Source organism: Miniopterus natalensis, chromosome 22 (genome assembly GCF_054644295.1).
Source record: "Miniopterus natalensis isolate mMinNat1 chromosome 22, mMinNat1.hap1, whole genome shotgun sequence".
NCBI classification, from domain to species: domain Eukaryota; kingdom Metazoa; phylum Chordata; class Mammalia; order Chiroptera; family Miniopteridae; genus Miniopterus; species Miniopterus natalensis.
This window is the reverse complement of record NC_142102.1, coordinates 4,126,136-4,143,371: the sequence shown is the minus strand read 5'-3', so window position 1 is coordinate 4,143,371 and position 17,236 is coordinate 4,126,136. Positions and strand designations below refer to the sequence as shown.

Sequence of the window (17,236 nt, the reverse complement as noted above, 5' to 3'; positions counted from 1 at the left end):
CCTGGCTGCCCCAAACTCCTCACCAGGCTGCTGTGACATCCCCAGCTCCTGCCTGGGAAGAGGCCACGAGCCTCAGACGGTCTCGTGCACAGCACTGCCCTCTGGTGGCCACCGCGGGCCTAGGCGCAGATGACAGCGGCAGGCAGGAAGCAGAGGCTCTGGGGCTTGTTTACAAGACCCCAGAGGTGAGGCGGGAACAGAGCCCCAAGACGTGGCACAGCCCAGTTCACCCTGGGAGGCTGTGGGTCAGCACCCCGAATCTAAGAGTGATGCCTTCATTCCTGCTCCCTTCACAGGAGGCGCCTCTGGAAGAGCCCAGGTCCCTCAGCACCAGGGCAGAGGCGGGGTGGGGGGGACCCACGCCGCGGGGAGCCAGGAGTGGGGTGCTGCTCTGCCCTGGCCAGAACTCGCTGGGTGAATGAGCCAAGTCCTTCCACCTCTCCCGAGCCTCAGGTTCCTCTGTGAAACTGGGTTTGGCTCCAATTATTTCTGAGCCCCTTTCCAAATCGGATGATTTATGCTTCAACATCTTGATTTTCTTCCTAACTCAAAAACACTCCCAGGCATCTAGAAATGGAAATAACCAACATGGGGTTCAACTGTTTAGAGAGCCTGGGGAGTGCATCATCATACTGATCTGACAGTGACCCTGTGGGCGAGACGGACCCCCAACTCCCAGAAGGGGAAACTGAGGCCAGACAGGTTCTCTGATACGGCGGCTCATCTAGCCAAGGAGCAGCAAACATGGGGTGTTCCCACAAATGCTTGCCCCGCAATCTTAGCCGTTTGCTGGGTCCTCCAGCTCTCTGTGGGGACAGCTCGCTCCTATGATGAGAGCTGGGTGCTTCCATGAGCAAGGGAGTCAGGGTGCAGAGAGACAGGGCGGAGGGGAGGGAAAGCTGCTCGGAGGAGGGAGCAAGAGAAGGGCCAGGGAGAACTAGAATTCGCCCTTCAGGAAGGATGCCCTGAACATAGGCTTCCAGCACTTCAGACAGCCCCCTCCTGCTCTCAACCAGGGGCAGCCTCAGGACCCCAAACTCTGAGAGAAGCCACCTGCCCTCCCCTCTCCCGTCCATCTCTCCCTGGCCATGGGCAGTCAGGGACACCATCCTGCTGACCGTGCCGGGGCCCAGAGTGGAGCTGGCTGGGACCCAGCCGCCAGCTTCCTGAACCCCCGCCAGCCTCAGCTGGCACCTGGTCTCCTGTGGGAGCTGACTTGACCTCCAAGGCCAAGATGCCACGGGGGGGTCAAGGAGTCCTGGGAAGAGGCTTGGCTGAGACGTGGCCTTGGGGGAGGCCACTGTCGAGAACAGGTCAGAAGGAGAGCCCCAAAGCCTCCCCCACTGCCAGGAGCCTGTCTGTGGCTGCGCTGGCGGGCACCGCTTGACCAACACCACACCTACCCATCATCATCGCATCTGCCTTCCCCTCCAACCCCAGCCAGGGCAATTCTCACCTAGGGAACTGAAATGTTATCAAGGAAAGAATCCTCCGAAACCTTCATGCATACCCTATTAATTCACTAATATATCACAATGTTTGTGCATTCACGAACGTGTGTGTACGTGTGGATACCAGTACGCGTTACTATGCATAAGGCAATACAGCTTGACATTAATGTCAGACTGCTCTGTATTTACCAGCTGCATGAATAAGGCAAACTCCATCTCTGTACTCAGTGTTCCCATCTGTAGAATGGGACTAATAATAGTACTTCTCTCATAAAGTTGGTGTGACATCATAATGAGGTATGACCTCTAAAGTGCCTGGAATGGTATGTGGAACAGAGAATGCGCTCACAAAGGCCTGGTCATTACTAATTATCCTGTGCTGACAGTTTTCTCTTTACAGGCATGACACAGGGCCCTGAACTTCAGTGTACTGCTGTAAAGTGGATGTTATTCTAATGTTACAGATAAGGACACTGGGGTCCAGAGGAGGGCAGGGATTCATCTAAAGCTAGGGAGGAGCTGCTGGGGATACAACGCTTGATGATATCTGTTGGGGGAAGGAATCCTGAGTCTCTCACCACCCAGAGCCCAGGAAACTTTGGATTGTACAAACCAGGTGGGGGATGGAGTGGGAGCGAGGGGAGTGGAGGTGAGGCTAGAGAGAAAGGACAGGCCCCTGAGTCCACTCAACCCACAGACTCCCAGCCCTGGATGTGAACAGAGCTCAGCAGGAGCCCTCACTGAGTAGATTTCTAATTGGCGTGGGCTGCCAGCCTCACATAGTTGCTGCCTCTGGGGACCCTACATTTGGAAACATCGCCCCAGAGGGAGACACAGTCGTGGGCGAGGCTCTGGCTTTGACAGAGTGCCCAGAATGGGCACCGGAGTGGAGTAGGAGAAGGTAGCGCCTACCCCGGGAAACAAAGTTTTCCAGCACCCAGCGGACCCCAGAAAAGCCCCTGCCCCTCTCTGGGCCTCTTATGGAACCCCCACGGGTAACATGAGGTAGGCAGAATGGCAGTGTCCCTTCCAGTTCTGACTTGGTGAGTCCCGCATTCGGGGTAGGCGGAAATGGGAGGACCCTTGGGGGGCTTCTCCGCTCCACTGGGCACAGACCTTCTATCTGGCTCCACTGGAGCCCTCACTCTTGCTGATCTAACCATGGAAGAGTCGCCAGCAACCTGTCCGGACCCACGAGTATTCCTGGGTCCCAGAGTAGAGGTGAGGAGGGCTCAGGGCATGACGGGTGACTCGAGCTGATGGCTCATTGGCCACCAGCAGATCTGGGGGACCGAGTCCAGCCTATAGTGCTGCCATGCCTGGACCCAACTGCCAGACACTGAGCCATCCCCACAAGTCCCCCACAGCTGGACTACTCCCACAATGCTGCCCCTTGGGAGAAAAAGGACCTCCTGGGTGACAGCGTTCTGCATCTCCCTTCCCCGTGGGCACTAGGTGTCAGGCTACAGGGCCACGGCCAGAGAGAGAATGGAGCAGACAGAACCAGAGAGTCCCCAAGAGGAGCACCAGAGGAGGAGATTCGAAGCCCTTCCAGGTCCTTCCTTCTGTGAGCCACACAACTCCACCGCGCGGGACTCAAATTCTGTTCTTTATTTTGCTGGTTAATCAGTAAAATGGGACTGATGATCCCTGCTTATGTACCTCAAGTAGCTGTTGCAAAAACCAACTCAACAACCGTCAACTGGAAAGCTGGGGTACGCACTGGGATGAAGAATCTGCTACGCAGAGGCCCAAGGAGACTAGCAGGCCAGCCGTGAGAACTGGCCTGGCCCCCGGGACTAGGAGGCCTTAGGAACCCTGGTTGGGAGCAAAGATCCGCTATGCCACCCAGCCTGATATCACCCTCCTCGTATCACCCTGCTCCCCCCCCCCAATTAACCAGCCCCTCCTTAGAACAAGCCAAGCCATGGAGCCCAGGGCTTCCGGATGACCTTTCCTATGGTCACCCTCATCACCCATCCCCCTCTCAAACTCAGACCCCTCCCAGCACAACAGTGGGCCCCGAGCTTTTCTGATTCTGTATCTTCAGCAATAAAAAATTTATCTCATAACCCCAAAGCACTCATATTTATTAAATTATATGCTTGTATATCTTCAATCCATACATTAAATATTAAATATTCCCTTTTCCAGACAAGGATAATTTGAAATAGGAGTTCTGACATTTTCTTCTTGTGACCCGTGGGGGCCCCTGCTTGGGCAATGAGCTGAAGCTCTGCAGAGACCTCTCCCGGGCCTTGAGCTCGGGGGAATGGGAACCAAGGAAACTGGGGGTCGGCCTCTGCCGGGCGGCTGCAGGCCCAGAGCAGGTGCTGCCTGCAGCATTTGGTCTGGGCAGCTGACTCCATATTGTGTGGCGCTGGGTTCCCTAGAGGCAGGAAGGGAAAGAAGGAAGGAGAAATGGCAAGTGAGGGAGAACCCTCTGCCCTCCTGGTGGCCTCACGGGGGTCAGCACTGACGCTGACAGGGGGTGGACTTGCAGAGCCTCCTCGGGGATCCTCGGGCCCTGGACAGCATACGTCTGAGATGGAAGGGACACTGCCCTATGGCCTCAATCCATAGTTGAATTACAGGTTCGGAAGGGCTACAATCCTCTACCATGGCTCCCAAAAGGTTATGGGTGGAGCCAGGGGTGCAGCTCAAGTCCTATCCCTTTCCGGAATCCTACTCTGCCTCTGGTCCACTGTCCTAGAACAAGCCAGTCAATGGAGCCCTTGAGATGGGGACCCCAGGCAGCAGTGGAGGAGCCACAGTACTGGCAAGGGCTACCCTCAGGGAGGGCCACCCACCACCCACGAGCCAGCGGGGTGGGGGCCTCTCCAATCCTACAGTCTGACAGAAGGTGACAGCACACAGGGACAGGCAGGGCAGGGTGGAGTGTCCCAGAGGAGGGCATCAGGCCCCTCCTTACTTCACAGTAGCACTCTAGGCACCCTGCAGGACCCCAAGCCGCCTCCCAGACTCCAGGCTTGGCCCTCCAGGGGCCAGTTCACAAGCACTCTCAACGCTAAGGTCAGGCTAGGCTGGTTCTGCCCCAAGCTGTCATGTGCTAGGGTCCCCTGGTGCTGCTGAGCTGAAGCCCTGGGCCCCTCAGAAGACTGACCTTGGCTTTCAAGGGCTGACAACTCTGGCTCCAGGGAGGCCTCTCCACGGGAGGCCTGGAGCCCACCATAACCCGGCCTCCAGGCAAAATCCCAGGGCCTCTGGAGTCCAAGGTCCCCAGTGTTTATCCTAGAAGCACTTCTTTCCCTGGGGTGGTAACCACTCCCCCTTCTAAACCTCACCTCAAAGGCCCCTCACACCTCAGCCCACCCCCCTCAGGCCTACCCCCAATCTTGGGGGTCTTGACTAAGCCCCACAATGCCTCTGGGGCCTGGCCCACACCCTTAGTGCATCCCTGGTAACCGCCTGGCTGGCTGTCCATGGGTCCCTGGAAAGGCTGAGATTCAAGGAGCCAGTACTCTGAATGATCCTCTACCCAACCAGGGGAGGGCCTGCAAGGAGGGCAGGGGAAACAAGGGACCAGAAGGCTGCCAACACTGGGGACCCTGTAGTGGCTGGTGTGGAGACCCAGCTGGTGGCTCCTAATCCCAGCCAAGAGGCCATGGTCTTCACGAGCCCAGAAGCCAAGCCCAAGAACCCCTAGCCCAGCGATGCCATCTTCTCCCCCCTATCTTCTTTCTAACAGTCCAAGGATGCGCCATTCCCACCCAGCTCCAAGCAGGCCTGGCCCAGGGAGAGGGCCCAGATCGCCACCTCCCAGCCACCACCTCCTGCCTTTGTGACGTCAGAGCCAGGCTGGGCGCGGCTGCGCGTGGACCCTTCTAGGTAAGGTTACTGTGTGTCAGCGCTCCAGTGTCAAAGTGACTGGCCTCCTAAACACAAAGAGGCCAAAAGGGAGGGTGCTGCGGAGCTGCTTGACTCTGGGAGGGGCGGAGGTGAGACCCACACTTCTGTCCTGATGCCTGGCAGCTGATTTCCTCCTGAGGCTCTTGGGGGGGGCAATCTCCCCATCAGAAGTACCTCCAATGGGTGCATAGGAGCCACTCCACACACCAGTCAAGAGGAGGGACCACAGCCCCAAGATCAGGAGGGTGCATCATGGAGGGCACCCCAGGTTCCTTCAGCTAGGCATGATGAAAGCCAGGCTTCTGCCCGAGCTACATCCCTAGGCATAATCAGCACCAAGATCTCCAGGCTGATGGAAGGCTGGGGGACCCTGATTTCTTATCTCTGGTAGCATCGTGCTCCTCTCCAGCAAAGCCTGGCTTCAGCTGCAGCCCCTTCCCAGGTTACACTAAAGTCACATCCCCTGCCCTGCCCAGAGGGCTCCTCCCTCTTCTAAGCCCCCTCTTCCAGCCTGCTCCAAGGGCACCTCCACAGAGTTGGGGGCCTGGGTTTCAGGGCTAGATAGAGGTCTTGGCCTGGCTCACCTCTGAGGCTGTGTGCCCCAGGGAAAGTTATTTTGCCACCCTGAGCCACCACTCCCAGGGGAGTAAAATAGGGATGGTGACATCTGCTTCCCAGGATCAACATGATTCCACCCCCTTCTCCCCAAGGTCCTCTGCCTCTGGGCTTGAAGGCAGGGCCCTTCCCCGACTTCGGTCAATACCAGCCATAGATACAACAGGACACTGGGGAGGAGATGGGGTGAGGAAGGGTCATCTGACCCACAACCTCTGACCTTCCTCCACCTGCCACTCTTCGGGGCTCCTGAGAATCCAGTTCCCTGGCTCTTAGGTGTTGGGGTAGATTTAGGGAAATGAGTCCTGACTCACTGCCAGAATCCCAGTCCTGAAACAAGGACAGGGACACACACAGAGGGGTCTCCAATCCACTCCCGGCTCACCGTCCCTCCAGATGCCCTTCTAGGGTCCTCCTATAGCAAAGGGGACAAGAGGCTGCCCCATCACCAACCTTTCCAGCATCCCCATCTTGGACACTCTGCCTAAAAAGACCACCCAAACGGTTCCCTACCAAACTGCTTCCCCGAGCCTCGTTTTCAGAGGAGCGACACACCTCTGTGTGGCTATAAAGAGCCTTCGAGATTGTGGCCGTCCCTGCCTCCCACTGGCTTCCTACAGATACACACATCCTTGGAGCAGAGAAGAAGCTGGATGAGGCTCAGGGGCTCCCAGAGACCCACACTGGGCAACTGGGGCCCGTTCTTTCCAACCCTTGGCCCATCCAAGCCCTTGAAAATCCTTAGGTCCAGCTGCTCAGCGCCTGGACCCACTACTAAGCCCCCCCACCTCCACACACATACAACCCTGAGAGTGCACTTCCAATTCGGAGCTTCCCGACAATCTCACTCCAGACCCTCCTCCCTGCATCCTGGGGGAGGCAGGGAGGCTGTGGCCTGCAGGATGGGAGAGGCACAGTTGGGTCGGATCTGTTTTTCCTGCCCCCCTCCACCCTTTGCTGTATATCTTGTCATCTCCAGCCAGTCTGGGGGAGGGGGGATTGAAGGTGGTGAGGGGTTGAATGGCACAGCCAAGATATGGGTCAATCTTGTCTCCTGGGCCAAGAGTCAGAAACAGCTCCTGGGCTGTATACTCCCCTCAAATTGTTGGCTGCAAGAATGCTAGCAGAGTCTCCATTAAGCCAAGAGGGCTGGCGGGCTTTGGAGAGAGCGGGGCTGCAATTCCTCCTGGCTTTGCAGCCCCATCACACTGGGGCTGAGGCAAAGGGAGGGCTGGCGCCAAGGAGAGCAGTGCCAATGGCAGATTCGCCCCTCTTGAGTCCGCCCAAATGCCTTCCTCAGACCTCAGACTTCAGTGCAAACCCTTCTCAGCATCCCACCCACTTCCCGAGTCCCCGAGGGGTGGGACTTTGGGAGGAGATAGGCAAAAGCTACCCCCTGAGCCATCCCAGTGCCATCCCCACCCTTCTCTGGATGGCAGGAAGGGAGGGGGTCACCTGGCTGAGGTCAGTGGAAAAGATGGGCAGACTCCCTGGATCCCAAGCTCCTTCTCCCTGCCCATGCTTCTGCCCCTTCCTTGCCAAGGAAGATAACCAGACAAGAACAGGCCACCACAGGTCTCACTTATGTGGGGCAAAACCACCCAAACGCCGGTCAGAGATCAATTTTCCAAATAAACGGATCTGCACAATCATATCAGAAGCCCTGTCTGCAAAACAGGCAAGTCCTCTCTTCCCTTCACCATCCTAACTCCAAATTCCCAAGCTGCTCTCCAAGCTCCAACAGGGGTGCTCTGTGGGCGCCCAGATGCAGAGGAGGGTAAAAAGGGGGGTAGGGGAGGGGTCTCGGAAATGCCCGAAACGGGGTTGGAGAGTGCAGGCGTAAGGAAGAGAAGGGGTGGGCGTCCATGACAGCCTCGACATGTCCAAAGTCTCCCCCACCCACCCACAGCGGCCAGCTCTCAACTTGTTTACTTGTCGGCGTGTTTTGCTCTTTCCAAAAGGAAACAGTTAAACATCTCAGCCGGGTCGCGGACAGTCCCTGTCACCTTTCCTTCGGGCTAAGCGCAGCCGCCGTAGCTGCCGCCGCCGCTGCCAGGGACTCGAACCTCGGGTACTTTATTCTACTTGCGCGTGGCCAAACTGTTGCTATTTAGTGGGGGGAGAGAACCCGACTGGCACCCTCCGAAGGAGCCAAGCCGCAGCGGGGGGGAGCGGGGGCGGGAGCTGGGCCCCCGCCTGCCCTCCCGGCTGGGGTCCTCCCCCGGGAGAGGCTCACGCATCCCCGGATCGCCACTGGACAGGGCCAGAGTCACCTGCACGCGCAGCCCCGAGCATCTCGAGCCAGAGCGAGCCTGGCGCGCGGGCGGCAGGCGCAGGGCCGGCCCCAGCCTGGCTGAGGAGCCGGCGAGCGAGGAGCCGCGGGCTGGGGGTGGCGGCAGGGAGCGGCGCCGACTTACATGGAAGTGATGTTCCTTGAGATGTCCGTGATGTTGATGCTGGCGTTCCCCGTGCTGTTCCCTGAATCCTGCCCTTCCAGGAGGGGGAAGAGGTTCCCATCGTCCGGCCGCCGGCAATGGATCTCAGTCTTGCTGCAGACACAATTCGCAGGGCAAGCCAGCACGGAGCCCACATAGTCCAGCCAGACGCTTCCCAGCAAGAAAATCCGCCAGAAACTACACTTGGCTGGGCAAAGAGAGACATCCATCTCCGATCGCTGCTTCTAAAAAAGAGGAGGAGAGGAGAGGGGGTTGGGGTGGGGGGAGCGGGGAAAGCTGGGGGGGGTAAGGAAACAAAGACGGCGAGGGAGGGGGAGGGGGAGGGGGCCTCTGCCTTTGAAACGCCGGGCGATCAGATGCAAAATCCTCCAGCGTCTGAAACCATCGCGCCGCCGCCGCCGGTGGAGCCGCCGAGCGCCTAGAGGTGCGGTCTGCCGGGCATGGTGGCCTCGCCGGCTCGGGCTCGGGCTCGGGCTCGGGCTCGGGGGCGAGCCGCGCTGGCCCACTCCGAGACTTTGCAGGGTTGCAACAGACGGTGGGGAGGCAAAAAGAAAAGGGAAAGGAAAAAATGGTGCTAAAGTCACCAAGTCCCACCTACTGGGCAGAATTAAAACGGACACACCTGCAAAATACACACACACACACACACACACACACTCACACACACACAACGCCCGGGCCGGGTAAGGAGGAGGGAGATGCCGCGGAGCTGCAGCAGCCGCGGCGAATGGCTCGCGACGCGCCTGCAGAAATGTGCAAGTGCCCCGAGCTTACGAAACGCACGGCTCGGGAGCGTCTTCCTCGCGCCCTCCCTCTCCCCTCCCTCCCCCTCCCGCGGCCTCCTCCCCGCCCCCCGCCCGGGCTGGGAGCGGCAGGAGAGCGGAATCTCCCCTCCCTCCCTCTCTCCCTCCCTCTCCCCGCCGTCCTCTCCCTCCTCCCTCCCTCCCTCCCCACCCACCCACCCACCCACCCACTAGCCGGCTCGCGGCTCGGTCCGCACCGCCGCCCGCAGCCGCGCACCGCCGGCTCCACCCTCGCGGCCCGGCGTCCGCTGGGCGCAGCCCTGGGGAAACGAGACGGAGGGGAAAAGTTGCAGTTGGGATCGCGAGGGTCTGGACTGGGGAGGAGGAGTTGTGGAGCTGGCTGCGCGACGCCGAAAGGCGCTCTCCTTTCCACTTTTTGGCCCTCGCGCTGCCCGGTTTTGCTGCAATCCGGGCCGCGGGAGGAAGGGACCCGAACGCAGCCGAGGTGACCGGGGAGCGCTCCCGAGCCTGGGTGGGGGGCACAGGCTCGCTAACAGCGGTGCCGCGTGCGGGAGCGCACGGGAACCCCAGAGAGGCACCCAGAGCTGGGGAGGACGACTGTGGTCTCCATCTAAAAGGACACGCATTTCCGTAATCAAGAGTCCGGGACCTGGGTTCGGCTGGGAGGGGACTGCGGGGCCCGGCCCGGTGGGTGCCCCCATGCGCCCTGCGCCTTCTTGGCGGTAGGTTTTGCGTTTGGCCTTGGGCTGGCAGGGAACTAGTGCAGAAAGGGGTGCGCCTGCGAGTCCAGGTGGCCCCAGGCGAGCCATGCGTGCGAGAGAAACGGCCTGGGAAATTGAGATGCAAGGGGCATATTTCGCCAAGCACCAGGCCAGCACCATCAGAGGCCGGCTTCTGGGCTCAGCTCTCTCGGGTGCACTGCTCCGGCTGCCGGGTGAGGGGGCGGGCGAGTTGCTTTCTCCGGATTCGGGGGCGCAGAACCTCTTTCCTTCCCTCCCACCCAAGCACCCCTTCGTGGTAGGGGCGCAAAGCAGGTGCAGCTAACCTTTGACTGGAGAAGGAGGCATCCCTACTTTTTGCCTCGGTAGGGATTTTTTTTTTTTTTTTTTTTAAATAAAATGTCAAAATGCCAAGTGTGAGCTGTTTGCCGAGAAACCCAGAGCATTCGCTGTGGCGGGGGAGAAGAAAGGGTTAGGGAAGCCCACGCAGGCAGACACTACAGCATTCATTCACTGGGAGAAAGCGGCTCCGCTCCCGCTCTGGGTGAGGGCCGCGGGAGAGAAGACGGAATTCAACTGCATTCAGCCTCTGAAAGGGTCCCCCGCCCCCTGCGGATTCCCAGGCAGGTCGTGCAACTTGCAGGCAAGATGGGGGAGGCGGCCTGCGGTGCCGCCCGCCTGCCTGGGCGCACCCAGACAGGCCGGGTGCCTGCGAGTGGCACTGTCGCTGTGAGTAAACTTGGGGGAGGGGGAGCCAGGGAAAGAACATGTCTATAAAAGGCAGTTTTCCTCACACCCCCTTACATTCTGCCTTCCCTTGGCCTCAGTAGACTTCTCGCCACTTGCCAGAATGGCCTTGTCCCCAGACTGGCATTTTGCCCTCCCACCAGCAGGAGGGGACAGAGAGTGGAGACCTCCTTAGACTCTCAAACCAGTTCCTACTGGCCCTAGGCCAATCCCTGATACCCTCAGTCCCCTGGGAACCTCCCTGCCATTTCGAGGGCCATTCTGGGATTGGCTCTAGAATACCTGAGTCAGGGACACTGAGTGATAGTCAGAGCTCCAGCTTGGCCCCTCAGGAGCTGGCAGGTGGCAGCAGAGACACAGGGACCTCTCTCAGACCACTCCAGGGGAGGTGCCAATAAGCAGGGAAGGCCAAATGGAGTTTGCCCAGCATCAGGTCTCCAGCCTGGTTGCCCAGCACACTTTTTTGAAAGAGAGAAATGATTTTTAACATTTCCAGCTGAGAAGGGGAGGTTTCCGTAAGTCAGAACAAATAAAACCTTTAAAAACCCCTTTGGAGACAGCAAAAAATGCAGGCTGTGAAGCAAGGGGCCCTGGTGGAACAAGAAGTCTTTCATCCTGGCAGTGAAATGGAATTAGATGGGCTGTTATATTGACCTAGAGCTGTGGGCCTGAGCAGGAAGTGGCAGCTGACAAGGAGGAAGGCCCTCTTCAAAGTAGAAGGTGGCCTGGGAGTGGGCAAGCAGAGTTCAATTTCTAACCATAGGCAAATCACTAAAGCTTTCTGGGCCTCAGCTTTCATGTCTGTAAAATGACCACATTGGGCCTCGCTGCCCAAAGCGTGCCCCTCTCCGACCAATAGCACCCATATCACCTGGAAGCTTGTTAGAAATGCGGCATCGGGGTCCCCCACCCAGGCCCACCAAACCAGAAGGCCCATTTTAACACATTCCCCAGGTGGCTCATCACCATGCCACAGTTTGAGAAGTACTGAGACAGCTCCCAAAGTCCCTTCCAGCTGAACGGTCCCTGATTCCACATGGATCTGGGCAAGGGACACTGCTGAGCAGAGAGGCGAGATGGGTGGTGTGAATTCTCAGAACTCTATTCAGTTAGGGTGAAATACACTGGATATCTCAGACTCAAGGACTTTGTAGAAAGCAAACCTGTGAAGTTTCACTACCTGTGCAAGAAGGTGCTCGCCCTGCCCTAGGACACGCACCCATGCCTGAGCTAGTCCTTAACCCCTGAGAGGGGCCAGGTTGGGGTGAAGCAAGAGAAAGGCTCCTGCATAGACACCCTTTCTTAGTCAGCAGGGGTCCAGAGTATCTTGTCTTCTTTGGTGAGGATGCCCCCGTGGGCTCCAAAGAATGTCTGTTACATCACCGTGATTCCCATTCTGCAGCCACCACTGGGTCCTGGAGATGTGACCCAGCTCAACACCACACCCATCAAGGGATAACCACCCCCGTGTCCTTCGCTGCCAGCTGCAGGCTCAGAAATGAGGGAACTTATGGGTGCATCCCCTGCTGATGAGTCAGGAGCACGCAAAGGCTTGGTTTGGTTTTTTAACAGAAAGTAAAGTTTTAGGAACCCTTTACAGCTGGGCAGATACCTTCTAGTATCAGGGGTTTGGAGAAGGCAGGAACGTTCCCAGGATTTGGAGGTGGTCTCCCACCACACAGGCCAGAAGTGAGCTGCTTCCAGAGCACAGACATTCCACATTCCTGACACAAGGAGAAACTGAGCACATGTCTCTTTCCCAAAGGGCAGGCTCCATCTGCGTAAGCACCTGAGATTTTTCTTTGACTATTTGTTATAAGGTATCTCCAAAGCCAAAATTCCTGCCATCTAGAAAAAACAAAGGGATGCTGACCTGGTAGTTATCCCCTCCCAGGCCCTTCCCATGCAGACCTCTGACCCAGCTACACCCCCTTTTCCTATGAGCACCCACAGGCCAGGCCCGGGCATTTCGGATTCACCCACCATGCCGTTCCTACAGTGTCCACCTAAACCCAGGAGCTGTGCTGCATGACTTGGTAGTGTGAGCAGACAGGGAACCCACTGCTCTGCCTGTGACCAGGAAAAGGAACTGCGGTCCTGGGGAGTGACTGGAGGAGCACAGGAAGCAACAGGGAAAACCAGGCCCTGAAAAATTTGCTGCTCCAAAGAGCTATTTCAAGCTGGCAGGCTTGCACTTGGTCACTGAAAAGGGCCTGTTTCCCTCACATCTTGGCCTGGGCTCAAGATGGGAGGGAAAAGGACATGGTTGGAGGCTAGAAACAGGTAATGGTATCCAGAAGGCCAGGAGCCAACAACGGAATTCTGACCATACACGAGGAGTGAAAGCTCACCCATGAAAAGAGACAGTCAGGCACCAAGGCGGTTCCCGAAAGCAAGAAAATCCACCCACAGGAGGCCCCAGCTCAGGAGCCTGACTCAGGTCCCAGGATCTCAGACACACACCTGCCAGAAGGTTGGAGCTGCTGTCAGGGGTCAGGGTCCTTGCCTCTCACTGCTGCCCATTAAGGAAGGCTTGCTGTGTGGTCCTGCCCTGCTGGGACTGTCTGGAGGGGCTTGGGGGCCCTGCTCAGTGCCGCTGCCCAATGATCCTCGACTCATCCCACTCACCCCGAGTGACAGATTCATAGAGGCTCTGCGCTGGAAAGGACTCCCAAGGCCAAAGACCTGTCCCCACTTGCTGCAGACACCCCCCAACAGCACCCTCGAGCTCGCACCAGCCAGGCTCCCATTCTGTTCCTACACAGCTTCACTCCCTGGGGTATACCTTCAGTCTGAAATGATGACGCCAGCGCCCTGAAGCCGACACTTAGCTCTGGTTACAAGTGCTGACACCTAGCACCAAGGAAAGGTTCACTCGGGATGCTGCCCACCTCCCATGTCTTCTCTGAGAAAAACATCCTGTCCCTTCCCTGAACTTCAGCAGCACGGCCCCCTGACCTGTCCCCACTCTGGCCAGAGGCAATGCCTTCAGGTTTGTCCATGGCCCCTTTAGGGTGTGATAAATCGTGCAGCTTTCAGAGGCTCTGGACTTGGGGACACGGGGAGTAGACAGCTGTAATGGGACTAAATATGGTTTCATATAACAGACCCACTGGGATGAATTCACCGCCCAGTAGCATCTGAGCCTGAGCGCCAGCCCGAGAGCGGACACCACACATTTGGGGGGTGATTTAATGTGCACTTTTGCTGCCTGAAACCCGATGTGTGTCCACAAGGGAAGTCTGGGACAGAAGTGGGGTGCTTTGAGCTGACCACCTCCTCTGTACCCCAGAGTTACACTTGCTGCTACAAACTTGTCCCTGATAGGGCAAATATTGAGGAGCTTCTAGAAGCAGAAAGATTAGTGGCTCTGTTCTCAGCTCCAAAGTCAGGAGAGGGCAGGAAACAGCAGCTCCCAGGGCACGCCCAGGCCATCAGGCCCTCACCAGGTGCCCACACGGAGCGGGGCTGACCCAGGCCCAGCAGCTCCCTTACTGTGGTCTCTGTCCTGCAGAGCCAAACCCTTCTCCCTGTCTCCTGGGGTCATAAAACATGCGTAATGCACCCCACGCAGGGTTGGCATGTAGGAGCTCCCCTTCTCTTCTCTTCCTTCCTATCCTTCCTTAGGGGGCCCACCCTTTGCCAGATGGTGCAGCCCCCATATTAGGGTGCTCACAAACGCTGCCCTCCCCGCTACTATCCTAGCTTGTTTCTTTGAACAGCACACACCTCCAACACCTCGGGGCTGCAGAGGCAGTGCCCCCAAGCCCTCAGGCTTGGAGAAGGGGGGACTGCCAACAGATTAGGGCTCAAAGCAAGAAATCACCAAATCTCCTCCAGTTTCCTCTGGCGGACGATTACTGGAAATAGCACATGCATACACATTTAAGTAGGTATCAAGTGGACCCCACCCCAAATAAGTCTTATTTGCTGAGAGATCAGTGTGGGGATTTGGGAGAAGCGCTATGTTGGGGGAGGGGGCATGAGGAGCCACGCTCTCTTCTGGAACTCAGAGACAGCTCCCTCCCACAGGCTTTCTGCCATGTCCTCCGCCCCCTCCTCAGCCCACAGCACCAGCTGCACTGCCTGGGAACCAAGGAACAAAAGCCCAGCCCAGGGAGTTCCGGGATGGGGGTGGGACAGGGAAGGAAGGTGGCAGTGGGGGAAGGTGCAGACCAGCCCAGTGAGCCCTGGCTAAGCGCAGGTCACACTCCAGCGCTGTGGGGTAAGGGTGCAGTATGGGGAGGGGACCCAGAGACCTGGCCAGAGACACACATGGAAGGCACCACAGGTTCATTCAGCTGGTGGAAGCCATGTGGCTCTCAAAAGGCGGGGACATTTGGTCTTCCCCTTGGATGCCCTCTGCCTGCTGCCAAGTTCTAGAATTCCCCTTAGGACTCCAAGAAAGGGAGCCCAGGAACCCAACCTTATGGATGGATGGCTGAGACCCTTGCCCAGGGGCAAACTCTGCCTCCCTTGCCCAGGGCCGGGGGGGGGGCCTCTCCAGAGCACTCACCTGAAGACAGAGCCTCTAGTGAACGGTGGTCCTAGGGCTCAGGGCCTCCAGAGGCTGCATCCACACACTAAAGGGGAGCTTCACTGCAGGCCACTTCCTACGATCCTGGGGTTCCAGAGATAAACACGACCAGAATGATGGCGATGACGATAGAGACAGCTGTATTTGTGACATATTGGCTTCTGTGTGTAGCATTTTTCTGCACTCTTGACACTCACGATTCCACTGAACCCTCACAAACGACCTGTTTCACAGGTGAGGAAATGAAACAGAGAAGTTAAATCACTTGTCCAGTATCACCCAGCTGCTCTGTGGTTATGAGCCAGATGTGAGCCCTAACCACCACTCTGACCACATCTAAGTTACACTGCCCCCTAGTGAGGCCTTGAGGAGAAGGGAGGCTGCCTCCCCTGTAGGGGAGAGGGGCCACCCCAACCCTTTTGCATCCCAGTAGCCCTCTGCCAGGGAAGAGAAGGAGGGAGGGGAGCCCCCAGGCGTGATCACTAGGCTGGGCCAGGGCAGGTAGGGCCAGCAGGTTAGGGATATGGTCAGAGTGCAGTTGCCCTGTGAGCCGGCTTCCCCTAACACTCGGCTGCCCCTTCCCAAAAGGAGACCACTGTCCCGCTCCCTCGTGAACGGTGAGGATTCTAGAGGCAGGCCCTTGGCACAGCAGCCCATTGAATGTCCTACCCCAGCGTCTGTGCTAAACAAATCAATAATTAAGAGAGGATGCACATTAGCCTTTGAACAGGTTCCAGAGAAAGTTTATTTTGATCCTACTCGACGTGAGCAAGGGTGTGCTCGAAGCCTGGGGGAGGTGTGGGCAGCGACAGGGATGGGCAAGGAGGGTAGGCGGGCGTGGATGTGGCAGGAACCTCAGCGCACGGGGGTCTGTGCAGGTGAGCCTGGGGCTCCGGGTGGGGGTGGCAGTGGGAGCATTCAGAGAGCTGCGACACGGGTGTGCGGGCGGGAGGAAGCGGGGTGAGGGTGCCTGGGTGGCGCTGTGCGGGAGGCCACTGCTGTCTCCTGGCAAATGCGGCTGCTTAATAAGGAGTGTTGGGCCAGTCTGAGTTAGAAGCCATGCTTTTATCTGTTAGCTCTCAATAGGAAGATTACAAAATAGAACATTTTAAATGTCAACCCCATCTCCTGACTCCCACTGTCTCTCTCTTCTCTCCCCGCTAGCCAAGGAAGCCTAGTCCCTTTCCCTGCAACTTCCAAGCCCACTGGAAGCTTCCAGTCCTGGGACTTTCAGGAGAAGAAAAAAGATGAAATCATCTTTCTATAAGGTCAGTTTATCATGAACTCACCTGCCCCCACACCATACCAAAAATAATAACAATGATAATGCAGCAGATTGTATCATGACAGAATGTTAACATTTGAAAAAAAAAAAACACCCTCTTTAGAGATTAAACAGTCCGGCGTTTCTCACGCTTCTCCAACCAGAGTCCCCAGCACAGGGGCGAGTGAACCCCACCCGTGGGTGGGGAAGGACTGTGGCAGGCACGAAACTTCCTTGGACTCGCGGTTTATTTTTGAAATGTATGCTAGTGTGCCACACTCCTGCAGATTGTGCCCGTGAGTGCTCTGCTATAAGCTAATGTTTTAAAATCTCTCGGTGGAGTAAACCAGGTGCTCCCAGAAGGTGGAGGCCACGCTCATTACCCTGTGTCCTCAGAGACCCCTGACGATCTGACATAACCCCTCCGTGGAAGCTTCCCCTCCTTTAAGCAGCACACGTTTAGTCCAAACCCCTCCTTCCCCGTCCCTGCCATTTTATAGGTAGAAAAATTAGGCCCAAGATGTCTAAGTTATGTCCCCACAGCCACACGGCTAGTTAGGACCAGAGCCAGACTTCTATTTTAAGGCATCCATTCTGTCACTCAAAAAAATAAACAAAAATAAAAGCAAAACACACGAAAAACATTCTGGCTAGAGCTCTCAGAACCTCATGTCCCAAACACAGCTGGCCCCTGCTGGGCCACGTGTCTCTCTCCCCAAACGGAAAGCTACCTTTTTAGCACAGCAGCACTTTTTGACAGAGTCTATGACATCATCTCTCTAAGCATCTTTCTCCAAGGAACACAAAATTCTC

The 17,236-nt window shown here is 57.3% G+C and overlaps 1 protein-coding gene across 1 annotated transcript in view; it reads right to left on the bottom strand.

The window, feature by feature from the left end:
* NTRK3 (neurotrophic receptor tyrosine kinase 3) overlaps positions 1 to 15,368 on the bottom strand; it is a 264,227-nt gene extending 248,859 nt beyond the window's left edge. The window contains exons 1-2 of the mRNA XM_087829119.1: positions 15,139 to 15,368; positions 8,354 to 8,616 (exon numbers count right to left, since the gene is read on the bottom strand). Of these exons, the coding sequence (XP_087685245.1) occupies positions 8,354 to 8,601 (248 nt within the window). The 5' untranslated portion in view covers positions 8,602 to 8,616; positions 15,139 to 15,368. The remainder of the gene's footprint in view (positions 1 to 8,353; positions 8,617 to 15,138) is intronic.
* Between the last annotated feature and the right edge of the window lie 1,868 nt (positions 15,369 to 17,236).